Here is a 12,220-nt window from a genome sequence, read left to right as displayed (position 1 = left end):
TGAGATGCATTGTTGAGGTGTTGTTAATTAAGTATGAATTCTCTATTAAGTATGTGTTAACAATGACCATATATATTTTTCCTCATTGTGCCTATCTGCTTTTATCTTACTTTTAACAAAGCTGTTCGGGGCAGAGCACATTAGGAGGAGTGGGGACGGCAAGGAGTGGGGACGGCAAGGAGTGGTACGTCATGCTCGTCCCCACGTTTCATTTTGTTTATGTTAGTGTAGCATAAAAAATGTGAAATTAATAAGTTGCGCCAATTCTAACCCCAAGAAAGTTGAAAAAATGAAAACTTTCTTAAAAACACACATACTTGCACACACATAAAGAAGGAGGTTATTAAAAGGAAACATGCTATTGTGTTCTGTTTGACAATCTAAAAGGTCCCTTTACTGTTATGTGAAACTGATTTTGTAAACACACTCACAATTTATGACCTAAAAGTCTAAACTGTCAAACGTGTTCCCCTTAGTGTTAGTCTGAGTCAGTTTGGGCTGCATCTCAATGCAAACCACAAATCGCTATCTCATCCCCCCACAGGTTCCTTCCATTCCATCAGCTTAACCGCGGAGCGACAACCGCTCCCTCCTCCCCAAACCTACCCTTTGTAAACTATCGCTGCATGATGCCCCATTTTGATTTGAGGCCTTTTCCTGTATTCGTGACACAATCAGCATTCATTTTTTGTCTAGAAACTACCAATACAACACAAAATACACATACAACATACAACATTATACTGTATATTCATCCACTAACACAGTAGTTCTAAACTGGTCTGAATTCAGGAGTCATCATCTCACCCTAATTACAAGTCGCAACCCAGATCAAGAAAAACGAGAATGGCTTTGCGCCATTAGAGCGTCACTTGCGTTGAGACGCAAAAACATTATTGGGTGGCATTTCTCTTTTTGGCTGGGTCGTTTACCATTTGGCTGACCTACCTGATTGCTTGTGGAAGATTGTGACCCTGGCCAAACTTGGGATAATAGAATGTCTTTCTGGGAAAGCTCCTGAGTCAGCACAAACCAAAAAGCCATTTCAGCTTTTTTCATTTTTCACACACGGGGTACGTAATCAACTTGACTGCCTGTAAACGAGTGCCTTGATATTCAACGTCATTCTGGCTTGGGAGAGTGAAATGTCTTATTAGAAGAAATGCTGAGTCAACTAAACCAAAACTGCGGAGTCAGCTTTTTTTTAATATATTTTACATAGTGTGTAACATATATTTTATTTATATATATATATATATATATATATATATATACAGTGGCTCGCGAAACTATTTGGCTCCCTTGAACTTTGTGACCTAGGGCCACATTTCAGACTTCAAACATAAAGATATAAAACTGTAATTTATTGTGAAGCATCAACAATACGTGGGACACAATCATGAAGCGGAACACACTTTATTGGATATTTTAAACTTTTTAACAAATAGAAAACGAAAAAGTGGGGGTGCAAAATTATTCAGCCCCATTGAGTTAATACTTTGTAGCCAGCTTTTGCTGCAATTACAGCTGCCAGTCGCTCAGGGTATGTCTCTATCAGTTTTGCACATCGAGAAACTGATTTTTGCCCATTATTCCTTGCAAAACAGCTGGAGCTCAGTGAGGTTGCATGGACAGTGTTTGTGAACAGCAGTTTTCAGTTCTTTCCACAGATTCTCAATTGAATTGAGGTCTGGACTTTGACTTGACCATTCTAACACCTTGATAAGTTTTTGGTGAACCATTCCATCGTAGATTTTGCTTTATGCTCTGGATCATTGTCTTGTTGGAAGACAAATCTCCATCCCAGTCTCAGGTCTTTTGCAGACTCCGTCAGGTTTTCTTACAGACTGGTGAGAATTCTCCCACCGTGGTCCGCTGCGTGTCGTAAGAGGCGACTAAAGTGGAGGGACGTGATCCTCTCCTCTCTATCTCTACTCCCTAGGAGACAGCAAGGCAAAGAAAGGGTTGGAACCGAAAGGTCTCGCAAACCCTAATGCTAAGGTCACTAAATGTGAGAGGATGTGGAAGTAAAGCGACTGAGTGGAAGAAAGAGGAGATCGGAAGGATGTGGGATGTACCAAGTATTAAATGAGTATCCCTACCTTTAGGATTGTATTAGACAAACATGCATATTAATAAGCAATGATTTGAATCATTCTCTGCAGAGGGTGAAGATTGTATGACATTCAGTAGTATTGTATTGTAAAACAGCTTGCTGTGTAAAAGAATACTCTGCATACCTGTCAAACTAAAATAATTAAAATGTACAAAATTCCAGCAAATACATATTTTGGGGAGGGAGAAGACACATTTTCTTGATTTTTTTGTATTTTTGTATTGTATGATTGTAAAAAGTTGATTTGCATCTTTGCATTGTTGAAAAAATCTTCACATTGAGTATACAATACTTTTTGTGATATAATTTGCTTGAAGAATTATTGCGAATGAGTTTTGCCACCTCTGCCTTGGGTTTATGTAACACAGCGACACTAAAACTAATGTCAGATCCTTAAAAGTGTGAACAAGGGAAGAAAACACTCAGCACCAAACTGGATTGCTAGATTTATGATTCAAAGAGTCCACAAATCACTAAACCCCCCCTTCCCCGTTCCTCCATCACTGTGATCAACAATTCTCCTTGTTTCCAAGGCGCCCGTTTCTGGTTGTAAATCAAATCTGGCTTCAGAACTCATCCAGGGAACATTGGAGTGTGGATGTGAAGAAAGCCGCGTTCTATTTCCTGCTCATTGTGTATCTTGTTGGGGTATTTGGGAGTTCACAGGTCACGTCTGTGGGTTACTAGAATGTCTATACAGGTGTTTGTTTTCACTTGACTTTCAATTTCTTTCAAATATTTTTTTTTATGTTTTTTTTTAATCATTGCATCCCTATTTGAAATGTTTTTTGCTACTGATTAACTGCTATTCACACTCCAATCAAGCTATTCAAATTGGCTTTTCATGATGGTTTTGGTGATTTGTTTTTCTGTGGTTGATTCAAGGATGATTTTTTGGTTGTTGTTTTTTTAACACGCTAAATAGTATCGAGTTTTACATTGGTTTTATCAGAGGTCGGGAACATATGGCTTACGAGTCAGATATGGTTCTTTTCAAGAGTTCATGTGGCTCCAAAATAAAATAAAATTCAAAACGTGCAAACTGATTCCAAAGGATTCCAATTCTGATCATGACAGAGTCAAGTTTGAGGTGTGCATATGAAAGTAAGACCAGTAACCAAAGTGGTTCAGTCTAGCATATAAAGGGAACAATCCCAACTACAGTTAGCGGTCAAAGTTTCACACCAATAGACCCATTATTGGTTGTACGTAACTAAGGAAGCCTTTATATAGAAGCCCATTAAACAATCTAAATCTATTGAGACACTTTATGTCAAGATTGCCCATTGCCCACCCTCACCTGTGCCCGCTCGCTTGGCTCCAGCTGCTGCTTGTTTTCTGATTGGTTCCCCTCCTATAAAAACCCAAAGCTTCCATTTACTCCATGTCAGTGAACCTCCGCACTTGCAATAAAGTTTGTTGTGAAATGTTACGCGTTTGGGTCTACCGTCTTTTCTGGGTCTGAAACTTTATGATGAAAACCCACAGAAAGAACTTTACAGACCCCAAAACAACAGCCAAGCACACAGAGCAATTTGATTGGGTGAGCAGTAGGGCTGGGCGGAGCTATGCACACAGTTCACATACTTCCTTCTGCCCAGTGTGCACTGAATGTAACTACATTGGTTTGCAGTATTTCTGATATTTTTATAAAAGCACTGTGCTTGCACATTGTTTTGAAACCATCATTTATTTAAAAAATGAAGGTCAAAATGAACCTTAATAATCTTAAGTAGATGTGAGAAGGAGACAAGGGTGAGCAGAGCTATGCATACAGTTCACGTACTTCCCTCTGCACAGTCTGCACTGAATATAATCACGTTGGTTTGCAGAATTTCTGACATTTTTACAAAAGCACTCTGCTTGCACCTTGTTTTGAAACCATAATTTATTAAAAAAACGAAGGTCAAAATGAACCTCAATAATCTTAAGTATCCGTGGGAAGGGAACAAGGGCGGGCGGAGCTATGCACACAGTTCACGTGTTTCCCTCTGCCCAGTCTGCACTGAATACAATTACGTTGGTTTGCAGTATTTCTGACATTTTTACAATAGCACTCTGCTTGCACCTTGTTTTGAAACCATCATTAAAAAACCGAAGGTCAAAATGAACCTCAATAATCTTAAGTAACGGTGGGAAGGAGACAAGTTTCAAGTGGTATACAGTACACTATTTGTTGATATGTGACAACAGCTCTGGCATTAGCCTTATTTTATAATTTTGTTTCAATTTGTCCAACATCACACAGTAAAATCAAATACGCTGATAAAAAGAGTTTGTTTGGAGAGCTGGTTTGGGGCTTTTGCTGAATTTTGTCTTAATATATAGGTTTTGGCTCTTTCCAAAATAAACCCAAAATATTTTGGCTTTTATGGCTCTTTGGGCCAAAATGTTTCCCAAACCCTTGGTTAGCTCAAAGCTTTTTGGAATACTACTGCCTTTTTGTTATATATATATATATAAGCTCAAAGCTTTTTGGAATACTACTGCATTTTTGTTGTATATATATATATATATATATATATATATATATATATATATATATATATATATATATATATATATATATATATATATATATATATATATATATATATATATATATATATATATATATATATATATATATATATATATATATATATATATGCAGTAGTATTCCAAAAAGCTTTGAGGGTTTGGGAAACATTTTGGCCCAAAGAGCCATAAAAGCCCAAATATTTTGGGTTTATTTTGGAAAGAGCCAAAACCTATATATTAAGACAAAATTCAGTAAATTTGTTACATTTATTGAAGGCATATTACGAAGGATTTCGGACCACAGCTTCGACCGTAACCAAGAGTTCAGTTCTGCAGGGTCATGAAAATGGCGTCCTGTATGAGTGACTTTGATTTTTCTTATCGCTCTGAGAGACACCATAGAGTGACGCTAAAATATTTTATCTGCTTGGAAGGTTTTGCTTGTGCTTTTGAGATTGATTTTGGTCAAGTCATTGTTCACAGCTTATCATTCGATTATGAAAAGATTGTTTTACAAGGCAGAGGTTGTTTATAACTTTTTGCTGTTCGATTGGTTTTTACATTTGACCTGGCTCTCTATGTGATTAAACAGTTGCTTGGGTAGAGCTCTTTCTGTCATAGAAAAGTCAGTCTACACACTAGAGTTGAGGTGAGAGCTGTGCCTGACACCCCAACAGTTTGAGCGTGATCATCACTTTAGGTCAGGAGTGGGCAAACTACAACCCGCGGTCCACATACAGCCTGTCAAGCTTTTTAATCTGGCCCCCTCAACAAAAATAGTAAAGGTCTAATGACAATGTTCACAAATCCCTTGACTGCCAGGGTATTTTGGGTAGGAGTCTGCTCCCCCAGATTAAACAGATATAACTAATTTCTATGGTTACCAGTAGCAGGAAGAGCCCCTGACTCAGATACAGCTCCGTCATCATCTGGTCACTCTTTCGGTGTAAAGCGTCATCCCGCTCTTTAGAGATGAGCCATACCTTGGCATTGACAGGCAACTGCATTTGATAATACTGAGACTAGATCCTAAATCATTGGGGAGGGAATATATGATGGTTAAAAAGTACTACGAATTAATAATTGTTATTTTAGTGCCACTCTTGTCTCTTGTTTTTTTCTATTTTTGTGTTTTGTAATAATTTTATTTATCAAGCTATCAATCAAATTGCGTGGAAAAAAACTCAAACATTTGCCTTTCAAGTTTGTTTAATGCTGTCAGAACCTGAACAGACGGTGGACCCAAACGCAAACGTTTTCACACCAAGCGTTATTTTACGGAAACTGGGCAGTCATGCGGGGGGAGCACAAACGCCAGCGATTCGGCGATCGGTGGGCAGAAGAAGTGTGACAGAGAAGTCAGGCGCGGGAAACCAGGAAGCCAGGGGCAGACGAGATCGAAATCGGACAGGACAGACGGGATCGATACCAGATACAGGATATACGAGCAGATACCGGACAGGACGGGACAGACCGGATCGATACCGGATACAGGAGTCACGATCAAGATACCGGGTAGGAAGGGACAGATGGGACCAATACAGGATGCACGAGCAAGAGGGGTCAAAATGCTTGCCAAGCAAGTGCAGAGGTTTGTTGACGGACTGACCAGGAGTGAATGAGAGCACTGAGTTTAAATAGGAGGGGAGCCAACAAGGCAAGGAGCAGCAGCTGGCGCCAAACGAGCGGGCACAGGTGAGGGCAATGGGCAATTGTGACAAATGCATATCATCAAATTTTGTTTGAAACAGGGTTATAATAAATCAGTTTTCTTTTAATACCAATTGTATGAAATGAATCGATTTCTTAAAAAAATACCAAATGAAATATAACACTAACATTTAGATGTCTGCTTGTTTAGATGTTTATTAATGCAAATGAGAACTAGTGCATATGCCCACATTGTCATTTTCCCTCATGTATCCTTGAGGTATCAGATTTGGGACTGAGTATCAGGGGATGAAAAGCAATCTAAACATCCATCCATTATCTGCACTGCTTATCTTCAGTAGGGTCGTGGGGGTGGTGGAGCCCATCCCAGCCATCTTCGGGCAATGGGCAGGGGACACCCTGAACTTTTTGCCAGACAGTCGTAGGGAAAAATTGCAAAGACGAGCTAAAAGTCACTCTCCAACCTCCCCGCTGGCCCTCTTTTCCTTCTCCTTATTGTGTTGCAGCGTTGAGTAAAACTAGATAAAAACAGATAGGTGCGTTAGCAAAAAAAATACATAACGTCTAACTCTCAACTTTTCAAATAACCCCAAATAAAGCACCTCGCCTTAAATTGAGGTAGAAAAGACTTTTTTTTCTTGAAAATAAAACATACAAATTCAATATGTCAATCTTTTGACTTTTTCTCTCACTACTCTCGATTTTTGAATGTCTTTATGGGACAATTAATTCGCGATTCTCGCTTGTTAAACGTCCATCAACTTTTATTTTCTGTTGAGATGAGCGAAGTCTATAACCAAAACTCTGCTGCCCTCTGTTGTTGTTTTTGTCTCTCCTCCAATACTGCAGGGGGCGCTAAACCGCTGATACTTACCAAACGACCCTGATTTCCAACTGTCGAGTCCTACCAGTATTTTTGAATCGTGTCGCCTAAAGTGAAATCAAACCCTTTAAAATGGTAAGGGAGCTTTAACATTTAGACGGGTTTGATTCCTTGGATGTGTTTTCCTCAAGTTTTTCGATTTTAAAAGAACGTTTACAGTCTTTTAGTGGTTAGATGGCTTCTGATACATTACCGCGGTGCCCTTCCAGCGTGGTGTTTTTCGCATAAGTACAACTTCTCAAGCTATACTAAAACATGTTGTCGATGTCATGTTTGTTTGTATTCGTGTACATATAAATGCGATATATTTATATATATAAATGACTCGCAGTGTAACTTCGGGGGTGGTTGTAACATTGAATCTCTTGGTTCCTTTTTAGGGCTTTGTGAAAGTGGTGAAGAACAAGTCCTACTTCAAGAGATATCAAGTCAAATTCAGGCGGAGGAGAGGTAAGGACTTATGTAGAAATATACAACATGTGTTTCCTAAAGTGCCCATATAAATAAACCTTTTACAACCTACTGAATTTACCAATGTCGGTAAACCTCATTTGGTTCACTCACAGCTATAGAGTGCTTCGAGGTCCTAAGATTACCCACAATGCATTGCTGGCGGCCATTTTGGAAGTCCACTAAGCTTTTCACTTCATTGTTATTGTTCAGCGAACCAGTTAGATTCTACATTGTAATGCCGAATACGTGCGTTATTGTTGGCTGTTGCCGAGGGGAAAAGGGTGGGAAGGGCTTCTTTAGACTTCCGAAGTGTGTTTACAATCAGGGGATTGAAGCTCAGGAGAAAAGTGAACGGCGAAGACGAATGTGGCTGGCAGCTATCAACCGGTCGAATTTGCCAAAGCTTGACTGTGTTCGTGTTTGTTCTGACCACTTTCTGACAGGTAAATTGAATTATTTATGATGTAGAAATAAATTTTAAAAAGGTTATGGGACATGTGTACTTCATGTACATCTGTCGACACCAATCAAGTATGGCTAGGTTAAATACTGTAGGTGTTGCTTCTTGAGTAACATCTTTGAAAAAATATTCTTAAAAGATCTAGATGTTGAACAAATATATACCAAGAATACATAGTAAATGTGCATTTCATCCACTTTGATGAGATATTTCTTCTCTCTCAGTGGATAATATTATTAAATAACTACTTCACCATACACATGTATCAAACAAACATGAAGTATGCGCTGTTTGCAATTGTATTTATTTTCAATCTTTGTTTAGATGAAAGGCTCATAATTAACACCTTTAATTTACAATGGCTGAGGGGGGCGGGATAGCGTTTTGAGTTTCATTGTAGTATCATCCAATGTTAGCATGTTTTCGCCACATCACAAACCTTGACAAACACAGTAAGAGGATTCCTCAACAAATCTGTCGTAGGCTTCCATACTTAGTTTCAGGAGCGAGCAGCAGCAAGTCAACTGCAGGAGAGAGAGTGGGAAAGGTGAGAGGAGAGAGAGTGGGAAAGGTGAGATGGCACAACATTCATTTGGACAGGTAACTTAAAATTAGTTTTACCTGGTTATATCAGTATCAGAAATTATTTTCCCCCCATTTTATTAACACTCCACTTATTGAAACATGAATATTTTGTTTGTTTGTTTGTTTGTACATGATTCAAATTGAATCTTTTCTTCCGGCGCCGTCACGAATGGCAGCCACTCCAGCAGCTCCCGTGTTATTTTCGATTGTTCTCGATTGTTCTCGATTGTTCTCAGCTCAGGGATGCTGCTGGAAATGTGAATTTCCCTTCGGGGATGAACAAAGTATCTATCTATCTATCTATCTTTTGTAATTTTGAAAATCCTTCAGTTCACAAAAGGGACTTGGGTGGAAAATAAGATAGTTAACAAGTTCGATGTAAGTCACACACGGCAACAAATCGGGACCAGACTTCCAGTCCTTGTTTTTAATTTTGTAGGGATCCAATTTTCCAATAAAATGCAACTTCGCAGCGTACCGCTCGCGTGCTTGCTTGTCTAAACTCTCCACGTAGTTTTCCATAGTGTTGATGGACAAAATCCGTACACAAACGAAGCTAGTTGAGTAAATAGACAAACTGAGTAAATATTTGCTCCTCTCGCTATCACCGCTTGTAATCGACAGACTTCCAAGATGCCGGCACGAAGCCGTGTTACTGTTTTTAGCACAAAGCGTGGAGCCCTCTATATGGAAAAATAAATACTATGAACTATTCATAACACTATTGTGACGACTCGACTGACACATGCAAGGACAACAACGAACAACAAATTGTCTATAGTTAAATTTAACGTGGGGTGTGGGAATTTAAAATTTAAGTCTGCTATAATGAATTAAAGCCAGGAGATGGAAACAAAATGCATGTGAATTTCTTAGTGGCGTTCGAATAAACGATTTTTCATCAAAAGACATCTCAATGTTTAAGTATTTTCTATCATTGTAAGGTTTCCATTCATGTAAAAAAATATTTCCAGCCTTAGTACTGGTGCTTAAAATCCTTTAATGTTTTTATTTAAATGATTTTTTATCAAGGATTAAAAAGAGCATGAACTTTGGGTGAAGCGTTAATAAATGTTTGAAATTGATGCCATGTTTCTCAAGTCTGCTTAAAAATGATGCTGACACTGCACTTTGCCGTCTTCACTTTGCCATTGCATTTTTCCTTCTTGATTAACGGTAGCTGATATAGTCTGTATGGCATTGTCTTATTCAGTGTCATCGCTCCCTACTGGTAGCGCCCAAGGACAGGCATGCTATACCTACAAATATTTTTGCAGAATACTATCCATCCATCCATTATCTGCACCGCTTATCCTCTGTAGAGTCGCTTGGTGATGGAGCTCCTCCCAGCCGTCTTTGGGCAGGGACACCCTGAACTGGTTGCCAGCCAGTCGCAGGGCACACAGAGACAACCCACCAGCTCAATTATACCTAGGGACGATTTGGACCGGTCAATTAACCTGAAATGCATGATTTGAGAATGAGGGTCGAAACTGGAGTGCCCGTAAGAAGCGGACACAAGCACGGGGAGAACATGCAAATGCCACACAGGAAAGCTGGTAGCTGGATTTGATTCCATGACAACAGAACTGTGCCGCAGACGCGCTAACCACTGAGCTGCTGCGCTGCCTGCAAATTCCAAAATATCTAAAATTCATGTATTGATAAATGCACATCATGATTAGAAGGTGCAAATATCGATCGTAGATATATTCGTAGATCTGCAACATACACGATTCACACCGGATTTTCTTTTAATTGTACTGAAGAAATTCAAAAATTGGCTTTGAAAGTCATTAGAAGTACTTAAATTTGGCCATGAAGAAAGTGTGTGAACCCTGTTGATGACTACCTAGCTAATGTAAATATATCTATCATTTAGTTGTGTTCATTTGGTTTTTCAGAGGGAAAAACAGACTTCTTTGCCCGCAAGCGCTTGGTTGTACAGGACAAGAATAAGTACAACACACCCAAATACCGACTGATTGTCCGCTTGTCCAACAGGGATATCTGCTGCCAGGTAAGCTGTGGGAATATTTCAGCGGATCAATTTCAATAATTAAGCTTTTATTTAATGTAATTTGACAGATTGCCTATGCAAAGATTGAGGGGGACCATATTGTGTGTGCCGCTTACTCCCACGAGCTGCTGAAATATGGAATCCCTGTTGGTCTCACAAACTATGCTGCTGCTTACTGTACTGGGCTGCTGCTTGCTCGTCGGGTAAGATCTTAAACAATCGCGTGTATCAATTATCACCCGTAGCATTACCGTATTTTCTGCGCTAAAAGGTGCACCTAAAAACGCCAGATTGGCTTGAAATTTGTAAGTGTGCTTTATAACTCGATGCGCCTTATACACTGCTGAAAACTGGGAATGTTAAAAAAAAAAATAGTATTTACAGGTATTTATGACTACACAAGGTCCTACGGTACACTACTGTATTTAAGCAAAGATCGATCAACAGACGATCATGGCTGACCCAGCTTACAATATATTGTATGCAACAGGATTTGAATCTGGGCTGTGGCAATGAGGGCGCCGACACGTTACCAACCCTTCACTAGTAGTACAAATGATACGAAAAGGGTTAAGAGATTATCTCATTTTGACTATTTTTACTCACAATGCCAAAAACAATGCCTTTCATAGTGCATTTTGTTCTGAAATCTGGTTTAACATACTCTCCATTTCATCTGTGTGTCAAAACATTGCAAAAGACAGGAACAGAAACCTTGTCTTTCAACAAAATACTACTTGACTCTTTTACTTACTATACAGCTTTTTTATGAACGTATACATATTAACCTGCAACGTTATTGATGTACCAATGAAAAAGTGGGGAGCTTTTTAACTTATCAGAATACAGAACAAAATGCACTATACAAATCTGTGTTTCTGGCACTGTAAGTAAAAAGGTTTGATAATGATTGTTATCACCTGTAGTTCTGTACCACGAATGGTCTAGTAGAAAAGTCTGCACCCTTTCCGCCGTGACTAGCAGAACCATTGACACACACTGCTCACTCGATATAGAGTCTCTAGCAGTATCGTGCAGACCCTTCTATGTACCGGGAGAGTTAACTGTGGTCTTTGTGTTTGCTGTTTACTTTCCACCGCTAACCGTTTCACCGGATGCTAACGTTAGCATAGCGCTAAATCTCCTGCCCACTGCTATCAATAAACAGCAGCTTGCACACCCCAACGGAGCTTTATCGTTGAATCGGGCATGTTTATGGACTATACTCCCAAATCCATTCAATTGTGGACTGAGAAATTTGGAAAAACACCGGACTATGTGTAATGTAAGATCAAACTTTTTTTTTTTTTTTTGGGGTCGACTTGGTCTTAAATTTGATTCCATAAAGCATTAAAAAGTTTTTGTAAGTGTTGAATTTAACATTCTCTAGGCTTTAGGAACCTTGACTATTATATGCCTAACCATATGGCTATACACGTTAGCGCTTACTTCAGTCTCAATTTCATGCGCCTTATAGTCCGGTGTACCTTGTGCATGAAAAATGTATGCCAA

The 12,220-nt window shown here is 39.1% G+C and overlaps 1 protein-coding gene across 1 annotated transcript in view; it reads left to right on the top strand.

The window, feature by feature from the left end:
• Window positions 1-7,111: 7,111 nt before the first annotated feature.
• Window positions 7,112-12,220, top strand: part of rpl5a (ribosomal protein L5a) — a 7,027-nt gene continuing 1,918 nt past the window's right edge. The window contains exons 1-4 of the mRNA XM_088329623.1: window positions 7,112-7,265; window positions 7,571-7,640; window positions 10,593-10,708; window positions 10,777-10,911. Coding sequence (XP_088185749.1) covers window positions 7,263-7,265; window positions 7,571-7,640; window positions 10,593-10,708; window positions 10,777-10,911 — 324 coding nt within the window. The 5' untranslated portion in view covers window positions 7,112-7,262. The remainder of the gene's footprint in view (window positions 7,266-7,570; window positions 7,641-10,592; window positions 10,709-10,776; window positions 10,912-12,220) is intronic.

This window comes from Urocampus carinirostris, chromosome 1, assembly GCF_059441175.1.
Source record: "Urocampus carinirostris isolate Australia breed hairy pipefish chromosome 1, RoL_Ucar_1.0, whole genome shotgun sequence".
Taxonomy (NCBI): domain Eukaryota; kingdom Metazoa; phylum Chordata; class Actinopteri; order Syngnathiformes; family Syngnathidae; genus Urocampus; species Urocampus carinirostris.
This window is presented reverse-complemented; position numbering and strand designations above follow the sequence as displayed.